Raw genomic sequence first — 14,647 nt, forward strand, 5'->3', positions numbered from 1 at the left:
TTGCATATAGACTCGCACATCTAACTCAGGCGCTGTGTCCAAATGGGAGCGGACTTCGTCAATCACAGATGCAACCCAAACCGCACCTTTTGGCAGCCTTTCCAATAATTAATAATAATACAAAGTAGATGTGCTCACCGTGAGTGCATGTTTATATTTTCACACGCACTAGTTTATAAACAACTCAATCCTGTGTCGGTCGGTCTTCGCGAGTGTGACGACGACTCACCGCTGGGAAAACTTCCCCCAAACACCTCTCGTCCCCGTGGTGACGTGGAAAAGAAATTTCCGCTACCGTTTTTCATTCCACTCCAGCAGAAGAAAACCGCAGCGCCCACGAACCCCATCTTCACCTTCCCCTCCCCCTTCGCACCCATTTCCCCGGGGTCACACGGCGGAGTCAGTGCCAGTGTGCGAGGAGGTGGTGGTTAGACCTCGAAACAAATAAATTGTATTTTTCCACGCGACACTCGTTAGAGAGAGCGTCCGTTGAAGTTTGTTTGGAAAAGCGAATGTCACAACAACCGCCTCACCGACCACCATCCCGACGGTGGTGATCGGGTGAGGAAAGCGAGGGTTGGAAGGGACGCACACCACATGGCTTTGGCACGAGCGAAAGGGCGCTTTTTTAGTGGCTGTTGCTGCTGTTGGTAGCTCTGTCAAATGACGTTGATAATGTGCCGAGATGGGTTGATGATGAAGATGGAAGCAATCGCTAAATCGCACAAGAACGATCGCATTAGCGAACGCGATCATTCATTAGTGGTGGGCGGAGATGGTTGGGAATGGTTCGGTATGGTCGGAAAACGGGTGATGCTAATTTGTCAAAATATTTTAACCGACCGAGTGTGCGGCGCGGTGTTTGGGGAAGAGATATAGCAATAGTGGGAGCGAAACATAACCTTTTAATCATAATTCTTATTTAGAAACATAGCAATAATATTCATGCAAAACAGATGGTGGTTGGGATGAGTTCTTGAATGATGCTTTGATCTGGTGGTAACATATTTCATGTACCAGTGATGAAATGGTTTTCCGGGAGTGGATGATGCTTGTCATTAAAAGTGTTTTTTGAATGGAAATTTCGTATTAATAGCTGCAATGTTATTAATTTGTTTTCTAAGGGCTTTACAAACCACATTTTCTTGGTTTTATATATCCATCAAATACTCTTATATTAGTTCCCCATTCCTTCATATTCGTGAACGCTTCGCAAAGGGTTTTGGTACCGATCCGATCGTGCATAGATCGCTACCGGTACCGCTCAGCCATAGGGTCACCTTATGTTTGAAATGCTATTAGACACATTATTATTCGATGAAAAGGTCGATCTTTCTTAAGATGCTTCGCAGCTCGCCTCAAATATTCTCGAACAAATATTTTTTTTAATATAATTAATAGAAGCTTTTCACAGTGCTAAGCCACTGGGCAATGAAGTTCGAGTAGAATGATACACGCAGTGGTCCCGTCGAATGTAACTTGCAACAATTCATTTCAATATTCCAATTAAATTATTTTTCAGTATAATTTTAGATCTCCACCTCCAGCTTAATTTTTATCTTAATCGCCAAACCATTCTCACGTAAATCGAAGGCTCCATTCTTCTCCATGGCGCCAGTCTAAGAAAATAATGCGATCTCTCGTTACGTTGCAAACGGCATTAATGCAACATTTTACTGCTACCACCTTCTCCTATATCTCTTTCGACGGTAAAAAACTTCCGATCGATGAATGATCATAATTTCTACAGAATTTTGAATCATTTTCCTTCGCCATGACGCCATAACGTCGCCCTTGTGACCAGAAGCGAATGACACGGGAAAGAGTTAGTTCGTTGGTCCGTCTGATGAACATATTCATCATTTATATCCCACCACCACCGGTACAGCAACACCCGTCACCCATTTGGGCCGGTATTTATCGCGCCCGCGAGTGTCGCGCACCACCCGAAAATATGCATGCATGTCTCTTGGGGAGAAGATGTCAAAATTGATTGTCAGATAGATCGTTTTTTTTTTCGGTGGAAGATGTATTTTGTAGCATTATATTTTTTTCTTCTTCCCACTCTCCCACCATGACCGGTAGCTGCTGTTATTATTGCTGATATTGTTAGTGGTATGATGGGAGCTTTTTTTTACCCTACCAATCTTTGCTATGGATAATGATCTTTGGCTGTTCCTTGGCGGGGAGCCCGCGTGGTCTGGGTGCGTCTTGTGGGTAAAGTGAGGATGGAAGGAAAACAAAAATGTCAGGAGGTTACTGCATGTTACCATAATAAAAGCGAGCAATAAATAAAAATAGACTTCGGTTCCTGCTGTCGAGTGCCAACGTGGCGACTCATGAACGATCTACCGTTTTGATTTCGTATGACAAATGCATCGATTTTCGTTGACTGGTTTAATTTATTGCATTGTCAAGCAAAATGCGGTATTACAATAAGAACTGTATTGTATAGCAATTTATAGACATTATTTCTACCTGATGTTTTAAAAACTGATGTTTAATTTCTTACTTTTCTCTCTTTCTCTTTCTCCAGGCACTCCTATCAACCGCTTGCCTATTATGGCCAAGTCGGTGCTGGATTTGTACGAACTATACAACCTGGTTATTGCGCGCGGAGGACTGGTCGATGTTATTAACAAAAAGCTATGGCAGGAAATCATCAAAGGACTGCATCTTCCATCTAGCATTACCAGCGCTGCATTTACATTACGAACACAGTGAGTATTGTTACAATTATTATTTTAATTCTATATTGTTGCACCTGACGCTTCGGGTAACGCTCACTTAAGGTGTAAGGTTTAAGGATTTAAGCCTTTTTGATACTTTAGTTAGACATATTTAACCTTTATATACTAATTATGGGTAATATACCAACTATCGTAAACTTCGTGAATCAGCTCCACTCGCCATGAATATAAAAGTTTATATTTTCCATGATTTTTGTATCATAAAAGTATAATTTATAACCATACTCACTTTCTCGAGAGAATTTCCTTATTTCTGTACGCATATTGGGCGTGCTGCTTACGCCATTTTGTCTGTCCTTGGTGTGTAATCGTACGACCCGGGACTGTATGCAATCGTACCAGAATAAATTAAAAACCTAACGTACTCATCGTCCGGGCAACCGATTTTTTTCTGGTCGAGATTCTTTCTCCCTTTGCCACGTTCATCGTTTTCGCGGTCGTTATGCTACCTACCGGGAAGCGCACACGTGTGTGTGTGTGAGTGTGGAACGCGATCGCTTCGCGAACCAAGGCGGCTTCTCCAAAACCCTCGAAAGGACGCGTCAAAACAAAATAAAGTCAATTAATTCGTCAAAATGTCGTCCAATGCACATACGTAGGGAGACGATCCGGAACGCGCACCATGCCAGAAAGGGCCTGCAGGATTAAACCAACGGGGACAGCACATCAAAATGGCCACCGTTTTCGCGATCGGCAGACAAGGAATGCAAAATGCGCATGTATGCGCGAAACGTCACTATGCGAGGAAGCCGCGCCATCAGTCGAAGAAACATTTAATGTATTCCAGATACAAATCGATCGGCTTCGGTTGCAAGGCGAAACGGGTTTGCCAGCGAACTATGCATCCTGACTTCTTATTCGTTGATGTGTTCCAATCTGCCCGTTCGGGCCCTTAGGTGTATGTACCGATGTGAAGATGTGGAACAAGTCGGTGGGTATAGGGACATGAACGCTTGATAACTGCAATGGTCAGATGGGCGTATGTGTATGCGCATAAATTATAGGCTAACCTCGCAGTAGGCGCGGTAAGCTTTGCATACATAATCGCATCGGACTCCCGCGGTGATGCATTTAATATGGTCTAATAATATAGCGATACGCTATCATTACACCTTCGCCACTTAATCCTTTCGATGCTGGCAAATGGCTTCTCAGTGAACAGCGAAAGCTACCATTTGTGTATCTGGACCGGACAAACGAGATGGATTTTACTCTTTGTATCTATCCAGAAACTGATCGTGTAATGGTATGTACTATTACGGAATGTGCAAACGTGTTAAATAACGAAGAATATCGATTATTGAAAGAATCTTGGTCATTCGCCCTTAACTGGAACGACCAGGATCACGAAATTGGCACACAAGGTATAATCTTCTGGTTCGGCAGCTGTAAAAGCTCAACAGTCGGAAAATGGGCACTTATAAGATCAAGAATTGAAGATACTTAACAATTGCTGATAATACTTCATTAACAACGAAGCCCGCAATATTGTAATGTTGTACAAAATATTGTCAGATTTTCAAAATAATTGTCCGCAAACATGACTCGGTAATTTTGACTGACCAGATCAAACTGTCAAAAACGAAAGTTATATCCTTTTTCATCAAGACAAGTTGATAGATATATAAATAAATAATCATGTCTATATGTTTTTGTTCGAATTGCTCGTATCCCCAGTAATTATTTCGATTCAGTTAACTTAAATTTAGCCAATATGATCTTACAACTCTTGCATACGAAAAATTGTGTGATATGTTTTTTAATCTCTCTCTATATCACATCGTACGGTTATCAAAATTTCTGATGGCGCGGTCAAACGAAAGTTCTGCTGAGATTCGAGCCACGGTTCTCGGTGTACTAGACCGAGAGCCAAGCCCCTACACCATAAGATCAGCTCAAGGCGTGCATGGTAGTAATGCTATCGTATCCTAGCAAAACTTCCGCTCATTTCTACTGGTGTAAGTGTATGCAGGTGTTCATTTCTTGCCCAGCACACATACACTTTGGGAAACAAAATTCTTCAAATTGTGTTTATTACAAAACAACAAATTGATCGCTACCATTGCGAACAACATTACGTGCACCGGGCGCTTCATTTTCCCCCGAACTCACAACATATTAAAAAAAAAGACAACTCACATCCGTTGTGGTGGAGGAAAATCCAACCGAGCACTCGTTGCCATCCGTCCGGTCGAGTGGATGCAAAACCAAAGCCAACAAATGCACTGCTCTGAAAGACGCCCTGGCCGGTTGCCAAAGCGTTTGCCATGATTTATATTCTCGATGCCGCCCTTACGCGATCCTTTGCGCGGTGTAAGCATTATTATTTATACTTTATTTTATTGGATTTCATTTTGTTTTTAACCACTCAGCATTGCGAACACACAGCGCCAAAGGAAGGCAAATGATTGCTCTCGTTCCCTTTTGCGGTACCCCCGGTACCCCTGACACGCTCTCCCGCTCGGGTTTGCAGTACCATTTCAGCTGCACCTTGGCGCATATCACATGTGCAAACTGTGCCTGTGTATGTATATAAATAAGCCTGTGCCTTTGTGCCTGTGGTGTGTACGACTCGCGTTTTCATTGGGCATTAAATTTGGGGGCCAGGACAAAATAATACGCCGACGCGATGCCGCACTGAAACCAGTCCCCGTACTGCTCCAGACCGGTGCACGAGGGCATTGAAAGAAAGCAAAACAACACACACCACACATTTCTTCCGCACAGCTCCAACTGCATGGTGGACGAGAGCGTCTGGTGCAGGAAATATGCTCCACTGGCAAAATAAGTTCGCTCGTTCTTATGCGGCTTATGTGCGCTTTTCCCTTTTTACCCGTTCGCATACGGCGGCGCACGGTGCAGGACGAGAACGAATGCCGCAGAAGGAAACAGTTTTATAGGTCGGCACTAAATTAAACTGCATATTAACCGATGTTTTGTTTTGTGGCCCGGCGCGCCATCTTCTTCACCGTGCTCGTTCCAGCAACTCCATTGCCCTAGCCGAACACACCACCCGATCATCAATAAAGTTAGCTAATTTCATTAAAATACAAATGAGACTGGCGAGTTGCACACGAACACGGGGACCGGGCGTACACCACCACCGTCGCCATGCCACTCCGGCACGGACGAATGCATTGACCAGCGCCCGTGGCGTGCAGGGGATTGATTTATGAAGATCGATCGTTAAAGTTTACTCATTGATTAAACCATATAAAATGCGGTGGGGCGAGATGGTGAAGAAAATTAGATTTTTAATATCGCAATGGTTCCCATAATACTATTCTTTTCATCGTTTAATGTTTGCTTTTTTGCCAAAGAAGGCAATAACAAACGTTAAATAATACGTCCATGGCATGGAATTCTTGAACTTTCTATTAATTATCATTTTATAGTAATTTTTTTCTAATGGTATTCAGTGAATCGAATGCAAATTCAGGAATGAGAAGTCTTTAAACCTCTGTGTCCGTATGGTGAAGATTCATGAACTCTTTAAGGTATTCTTTAAAGACTTCTAAAAATTTGCGATTTTGTGAACATTTAAGATCTTTAGATTCATAAATATGTGAACTCATAGATATGTTAGACGCATAGATATATTGACTCATGTACCTCGAAAGAAGCTTTATAAATTCATGAATCTCTGAATGATCCTTCACAGAAAATTCATATGAATGACTCTTCTCAAAAGATTCATCACAATCATAATTTATAAAGTATGTATTAAGGCGCATAATTCCATCGCGCCTCGTACGTTCATTGAACAGACCCTCAAACGACGAAAAGGATGATCAAACGTTTTCGAAATGTCACCCCTTGCTACCTTTGCTTCGTAAGTTTCTCTCTACGATCTACGATCTTGCGATGGGTACGGGTCCTTACCAGCCACAGGTCGTCTCGTATATGAAGCACTTCGTAACCACAAAACTCTTGCGGTAATAACATCATCGCAGCAAAATACCGCCCTGACCGCAGAAAGTAAACGATAGACACGTTGGCGGGTAGGAGGTTAAGGGAGCAGAGAGAAACACCCAATCGAGCATGGTTTTTAGGAGGGAAGGAGGGAAAATAAAAACCAACAATCACTTAATTGTTCAAACATGGACGTGTTTGATATCGTGTACGAAATTGATTGTTTTGTTATTTTCCCTTTTTTCCATTTTTTTTCGATTGTTTCCATCGGTGCTGGCTGAAGGGGGATGATGTGATGGAGTTCGCAAAGGAGGGATGATTGAGCTGGTTGACTTACACCTCATCCACTTTTCATAATTTTGAATAGTACTTTTTCTTTTCGCTTCATTCCACGATCAAGTGATCAATTACTCTTCAATTTTGTTTTGTTTTTGCATACAAAATTTGTTAAAATATTTCTACAAAAAAGGTACCAAAAAGTAATCACTCTTGAGCGTACTACGAGAGGTTAATGCAGCAATTACTGGCTCAAAGCCTCTATAACAAAAAAAACCCTGTTGAGCGTGTAACGTAAATGATCACACATTATGCTTTTCCTATCAATTTTCAACGTAACGGGCCAGTTTGAAACAGAGCGCGCCGTGATTGTAACCGTGCCGCGCTTGTATTGAACAAACCATCAACGAAAAGTGTGCCCGCGAGGGCGAAGTGATAAAGGGCACAGTGACGACGGCAAGCGATCGAGTGAATGATTCAATGCATCCACCGATGGGTCCGGTCTCTCGAGTGCGCAAGGTGATGGTGACGCTATTTGCGGTGTACCCACCAACAATTTCCACCACCGTTAAAATGGTCCTCCAAAAGCAATACTCCATCGGATGGAAGAAGTGTCCATCTCATCGGCTCATAATTCCATAAAACCGTCCATAAACATATTTATAAACGCGGACGCTTAGTCATAAACGGGTGAGCGGGAGCAGTGCGAGGGAAGAGAGGGAGAGGAAGTATGCGGTATTTGAATTTCAATAGACAAATATTTAGCCCCGGTGTCATTGCACGTGTGCGTGGACATAGTCGATGTAATTGATGTTTTGTGTTGGTAATTAGTGGAAGTGGAGTCATTGGTGTTTTATTTTTTTGTGTTTCTACGTTTTTTTACACTATTGCTATGAAATAATCGAGATCGCGCAGTTCCGGAAAGCTTTTTTTTATTAATTTTTGAGATGAGCATCGATTCTTGTATAAGAAGGAGGCACAAGATGAATGAGACAACATTACAATTCGATATCTTAAATTTAAATTTTAACGTTCTCTCACACATCTAGCAAGAAAAAGAAAATAAACAATAATTTATTTCATTTCAAACAATGCAAAATAATCACCGACTGATGTATGCTTGGTTCAATTTGCAATCCGTTGGCATGCAGTTCATCCTCACAGTCACACTAAATCGCGACTGGCGTCCGCTCGTCTACAGCTTGAAAGCAACATATGCACTCCTCAAGTAAAACACACTCCAACATTTCTTCACACCAAAGTCAATGCAAAATTGATTCCAAATACCATCCCATGCTCAAAACGTCGAAACATCTGTTTCGAGCGCAATTCCCGAGGGTGCTGTGTGGAGGAGAATGTTCCTCCTCCTCAACCTTCATACTTTGGCGGCAAAAACGAGATACCGCAAAGACACATTTCAATCATAACTCCCTTGCCAAATGATGCGAATTATGGCTGCTTTAATACCCTGTCATTTTTGTTTTAAAAACAACCGAAAAAAAATCCTTCCGAGCACATAAGTAAATTATGCTTTACGATCAGTAATTCTTATGATTTCATGCTTGCATAGCGAAGGCTACGAAATGTGAATTATGGCAGTCGGGAGTGTATCCCGAGGCTTTCCTCGTGACGCGTTACAGGTGTGTGCATCTTACATGTCACTGGCGGTTTTCTCATGCGGAGCTGCGGGTACGAACAATTGGGGTTTCGTTGTGTTCCGTTCTGTTTAAAAATATTCGCGCCATATTGTCTGACCGCGGTAAAACCCCTCAGCAGCACATTTACCACCCAAAAAACCGTGCTATCTGGCGGGCACAGCACCCCGTTCCAGTTTTCTCTTTTTTATTTCACGTACATCACATTTTTGTCTTTGCTGTTTGTTTTTTTTCCTTTCTTCATTTTTGTTTCCGTCCCCATTTCTCCCTCCCTCCAAACAAACAAAAACCACCCTGAGACGAGGGTGGCCGGCATCCATTCGCGATGTGCTGTGGTGTGTGGTGGTGATAATTTAAATATTAAATTAATATATTTTCGCACCGTACCGAAATTAATGTCGATTGTCGGGGGCGATGGGTGGTAGGCGAACTCCACTCGCACTCCCCAAGTCCCCTTTTCGCGCTGTCCTCATCCACATCCTGGTAAAAGGAAAAAGAAAACAAGAGCTCACCTTTATTGTCAGCTCACTCTGCGTGAACATTCGGTTGCTGCGTTGTTGGGCGCGATCGACGCTTTCTCGCCTTGCGCAAAACCCAACCACCCACCCAAGAGGCCCACCGGGAACACCATGTTGCGGGTTACATCCGAGTATGTAACGAGACGAGTGAGAGAGAGTAAGTCAATGTTGATAATTTTGTGACATTTATTATTTCCCGTGCGTATGTTTTTTTTGTGTGTGTGTGTGTCAATCGTCGGTTTTTTCGCTGTTTTGTTTTGTGTTGTGGGCTCTTCTGTGAGTATATCATTTTGCATTATAAGTGATTTGTTTTTTTCGTGTGTCGTTTTGTGTATGCAATCCCACACGACCGTGCGGCATATTGTACGCTTTGTGTGTCATTGCAGGTGGCTATCTTTGTACGGGGGGAGCTGAACAGCTTCTTTCAGCTGATCTGAATGTGGAATTAATTTGACGACAATGTAACCTTCATCCCACATTTATTGTTCGCAGGTCATACTTTTAATAACCACGTTAGATAAGCACTTGGTACGAAGGGAGATTACGGTACAAAAGTATGAATTTTAATTGGTAATTCTTCAACAGAAGGCCACGCATAATTTGGGTTTTCCCCTTTTTTTAAAGGGGCCCTTTTTAACATAAATTGTCGCCTAATAATTGCGTGTTTTTATATCTTGTAATAACTGTAAATATTAAAATGGAGTATATTTAAATAAATTTCATGTTGGAGCATGCACTCGTGCAAGGATCCCCGTAGTAACAAACTACCTTTCAATGGTGAAAATTTTGTAGCAATTATTGTAAAATATTTATCGCACGAAGGAGACAAACCAAGCAAGATGAAAAACATAAATCGATGAATTTATTATTGCAAATAAAGAGGGACCAAAACTGCTCCGGACATGGTCAACAATAAATTGGAAGATAATAATAAAAACCCATCTACGCCCAGTTCTTCTGCGCAACCCGCGGTTGCTGTCCGTCTACCATCGGGTTTTTTTTTAAACGATTTCAACACATAAACGACCAATCCATCAGACTGATCTCCGCCGTGCATCGTCCTCCAATGGAATGACAGATTCAGGATGGCGTACGGAGCGTGCACTGTACAATGTTTAGGAATGTGACGATGAAGCACACCGCGAAGACCAGGAGAAAAGGTATTGATTATTGTTTTCGCTCCGCAATCGCGCCCTGTTCTCGCGAAATCGATCCCAACGATCAACGATCTTTGGAAGATGTTTCGCGATCGATCAACCAGGTTTTATGTGCACCAAGAAACAAAAAACGAACGTAATAACCCCCCAGACAGAGGGATAAAACAGCTTCTGTTTGAGCTGCTCCGAAGATTTTCTTTGAGATGGTTTCGTTTTGCATGCATGTGCGCCTCATACGAGGAAATCGAAAAAAGGATCAAGGTTTATTGGCGTGTGTTTTAAGTCTTCTCCTGTTCTGCGAGATTTCTCTGGATGAGTTCTTCAAAAGTCGAAAGGGAGCTTCTGTGGAAGCATTTGAAACTCTCCCTCGAAAAAAAAGGCACAAAACGACGCTGGTCTTCAGCTTTTATTAACGCAAAGTTCATCATTGTGACTATTTTATGCATTTTATAAGGAAACAATAAAAACCCCACATTGTTGCTGTGTTGTGGGTCGATAGACATGAAGGATGAATCACGATGGGAACAACGTTTGATGGGCCTTATGACCTAATGGACGATTCAGTTGATGATATTTCACGAAGCTTTTTAATCCTTTTCCGCTCAACAACGTGAGATGCGTCTGGATGCAACGGCTGCATTACTGCTTCCAGGTATCATATTGCTAAAAAAAAAGGTCTACTCGAGGATGTGTTCCAATGTGGTGAGAGTTAAATATTTTTTTGGCAGTTTCCGTTCAATTTTAAACATTCCTTTTTTATACTCTTATATGAAGTCATTTTTGAGATGGTTTTGCAGGATTCACGTAGAGGTTATATTTACCCTTACGAGTTTATATTGTACTTCAATTTAAAAACGTTAATTTGCAACAGAATAATAAGAACAAAAAAATGTTTTGAACTTTGATAAGAATAACGAATAAATTTACTCAAAATTAGATCAGTACATATCTCACTTAATACGTCAAATACGATGGATGTCGCCAGGCAGGACTTCACTCTGGGACATGTCTTCAATCCTAGAACCATTTGTACGCGTACTCGTACATCTCGAGACCGATGCGTCCGTTATAAAATACTGGTTTTATATGCTATTGCAGCATGCAATGCATGTAAATATGTTTACACAGTCAATTAGAACACACCCGAGAACAGACGGGCCCAGACACAGCCAAGTGGCGAAAGGTTGGAGCATCTTTCGATGAATTAATATTTATACTCACTCGTCGGAACGCTCTTCAGTTGTGTTCCGCCGGGCAGCGGTCAGCTGCCAGCGGCTAGCATAAGCATAAGGGGATCGGTATATAACCATTTTCATATGCAACCATTTTCATCACCACCCCGGTCACAGCGTCATCGTGATGCGCTGATGGACACATTCTTCCTAGAGGCACATTTTGTTGAGCCGTTGAATCGTTCTTCTTCTAAACATCATCCTTTGCTCTTGTTTTTCTTCCCAGGTATATGAAGTATCTCTATCCGTACGAGTGCGAGAAGAAGAACCTGAGCACACCGGCAGAGTTGCAGGCGGCCATCGATGGAAACCGGCGCGAGGGTCGTCGCTCTAGCTATGGCCAGTTTGATTCGGTAAGTGCAACGAACGCGTACAGAGAATCTTCACCGTTCTGGGTATATATTCCTGAAGAATGGTGACGAGATGTGAAGCGATATAATCAGGTTGAATGGTTAGCGGAAGGTTCGTTGGTACAGGTGCGTCAAACGCACCATCTTTTGTGTGCGTGTCCCCGTTGCAATAGTTGCGCTTGGTGCAACACTGGAGGACGTCTAATGTATTGAAAGAAGCCTAACGGAAGTAATTTAATTGAAAATAAATCAATAATTTTGGACCAATGTTTGTCAATAAGGATCATCATACTTGTTACGCAAACCCCAGAGGTATATCGGCTATCTATTATGAGCCATACTACTTACAGCATGACAATGTGTAACTGAGCTTTTAGTTGCCTAAATTGATCATTTATTATCTCTGCACATTATTTCGGTCTACGCGTAGTTCACGGGTGACATATTTTGCTACTAATGGGTTCCTTCATATAACTTCTTCTCTTCCCAAAACATTGCTGCTGCCAGCATTGTAATTTGCAACCAGAAGAGGCAGCTGTAATTGATCGGCGTTCGCAAAATAATAGCCACCCTTCTGCTTTTACGACCACCGCCTTATGAACCATCTGCAAAACCATAAACATGGCCAATAATCAATAAACTTTGATTCATACTCATGTTGCAAGTGGAAACGATCGCAACATCGTCCGCAGAGTAACACTGCAGACGGTGAGCAGCATGGATCAAAATATCGTTGTTTAACTGTTGCTGGTAGTGGTGATTCGTGTTCCGGCAACCACGTCTGCTCGTGATGCCAGGGCGTCCAAATCGTTCCAACAAGTGTGTTGCTAAGAAGAATGAATTTTCTTCCATGTCCGTTTGCGGAAGGCAGCATACGAGCAGCGTATGCACGCTCGTTCGGCATATCGAATAATGGGATTGAGTAGCAATGGGTTATGGGTAGCACACACATAAAATCTACCGGCAACCGAGAACTAATCGGTGTTCCACGTGATCCAATCGGATGTTGTTTGTTTTGCGTTTATATAACACCAAACAACGACGCAACAACGGAAATGGAATTCCATTCATTTGACCGTTTCGATCGATGGGTGTTACTCCATTCATTCACCAAATCGTGAGGCTCCTAGTGCGAGAATTATATCTTCCCGATCGTAAAATACATTGTAGCTGTAGAACAAAACGAATTTCAACATTTCTCTGCATTGTTTGCTGCCTTTCTTTCTTTTTGCAGCCTTCCGTACAACGCTCACCGATTCCGCAGGGTATCTCACAGATGCCGCCCCTGTCGCTGGTGTCACACGTCAATCAGCAGCAACACCATCATCGGCTGTTACCGCCGGTCGCCCAAATACCGAACATGTTGCCGGCTGAGTTTGAGCAACGCATGCTCAACTACATCAAGATGTTCCAGCCAAAGGAGATGGGCCGTGCGCAGAGCCCGGATAAACTGTCCGCCCTGAACGCGATCGACATCTCGCGCGTGGCACTCTGGAACATGTACAACCCGAGCCCGAACAGTCCACCGAACTCGCTCAACACGAGCCCGGAAAATAATATGCAAAGGTAAGATTTCTTTGTTTCCCATTAAGGTTTCTCATTTTCTAATCCATCCTCCACTTGTCGATCTTCTTCACAGCGCACTCGATCTCTCGGAATCGCCGGATCATGCAATGTCAGCGATCAAACGCGAGCGAGATCATCCGGTCGATTTTAGCGATCCGCGAGACTATGGCAATGGATTGGGACCGCCGGCCAAACGTAGCCACCACCATCACCATTCGCATCACAACCGATCGCTAACGCCACAGAAGCTACACAGTTCCTCGCACGATGAAGATGACGCACGGTCCGACAGCACACCGATCAACCTGCGCGAGAACGGTACCCATGGACGTCGCCCCACACTGGACGATGACGGTGACGACGAGGAGGATGAGATGGAGGACGAAACGACAGAGGAGGACATGTTGCGTGCGCAGTTCGCTGCTGCTGCCGCTGCCGCAGCCGTTAATCAGCACCCACTCGCACTCAGCCTTGCCGATCATCATCTCCAGCAACAGCAACAGCAGCAGCAACAACATCAACAGCAGCAACGCGAACGCGAACGGGAACGGGAACGGGAGCGTGCTCAGCAGCAGGTTGCCGCACAGCGTGAACAGCAGCAACACAATCTGGCAACACTGGACCTAAGCATACTGGATCGCGAACGGCTACGCTGCGACAGTGCTGACAAGCTGAAGCGTCAGAGCCAGCAGCAGCAGCAGCAGCAACAGCAAAATCAGCAGCACCAACAACTGTTGGATCAGCATCACCTTCACCAAAGGCAATTGCAGCACCAGCAGCAATCGCGTGTCGCCCGGGAACTGCGAAAGCATGAGAATGGTGACCGACTCAGCCTGACACCGGACAGTGAGTTGCATCATTCGAAGAGCAATCTTTCTACGAGCGGAGGTGGAACTGGCACCGGACTAACGGATCCGTTTAGCTCACCGCTCGGCATTTCCGGGATGCAGTTTAAGCTGATCAGTCGAGGTAAGACCGAAGAACAGGGATTTCTGGCTGCTCACGTAAAGCAACTTACAATGAGATTTATTAAGGCTTCGACGAGTTAAAGTGAGAAAGTTAGCACCTGCGCTAACGCTTTGCAAGTTGCAGTGGAATCACTGGAATCAACTACGTACTGTTATCATTTAACCAAGAGGGGTTATATAACTCACCCGCGCTGACTCACTTCACTGTTGACCTTAATGAGTTCTCAACAAACTGTCTTTTTTAAACTGATTTTTAACACTTT

At 43.5% G+C, this 14,647-nt stretch overlaps 1 protein-coding gene across 1 annotated transcript in view; it reads left to right on the plus strand.

Annotated features, from left to right (window-relative positions):
- Positions 1 to 14,647, plus strand: part of LOC128303564 (protein dead ringer-like) — a 101,001-nt gene that overhangs the window by 83,712 nt on the left and 2,642 nt on the right. The window contains exons 7-10 of the mRNA XM_053040554.1: positions 2,537 to 2,720; positions 11,727 to 11,853; positions 13,085 to 13,416; positions 13,490 to 14,385. Of these exons, the coding sequence (XP_052896514.1) occupies positions 2,537 to 2,720; positions 11,727 to 11,853; positions 13,085 to 13,416; positions 13,490 to 14,385 (1,539 nt within the window). The remainder of the gene's footprint in view (positions 1 to 2,536; positions 2,721 to 11,726; positions 11,854 to 13,084; positions 13,417 to 13,489; positions 14,386 to 14,647) is intronic.

Source organism: Anopheles moucheti, chromosome 3 (assembly GCF_943734755.1).
Source record: "Anopheles moucheti chromosome 3, idAnoMoucSN_F20_07, whole genome shotgun sequence".
Lineage (NCBI taxonomy): Eukaryota > Metazoa > Arthropoda > Insecta > Diptera > Culicidae > Anopheles > Anopheles moucheti.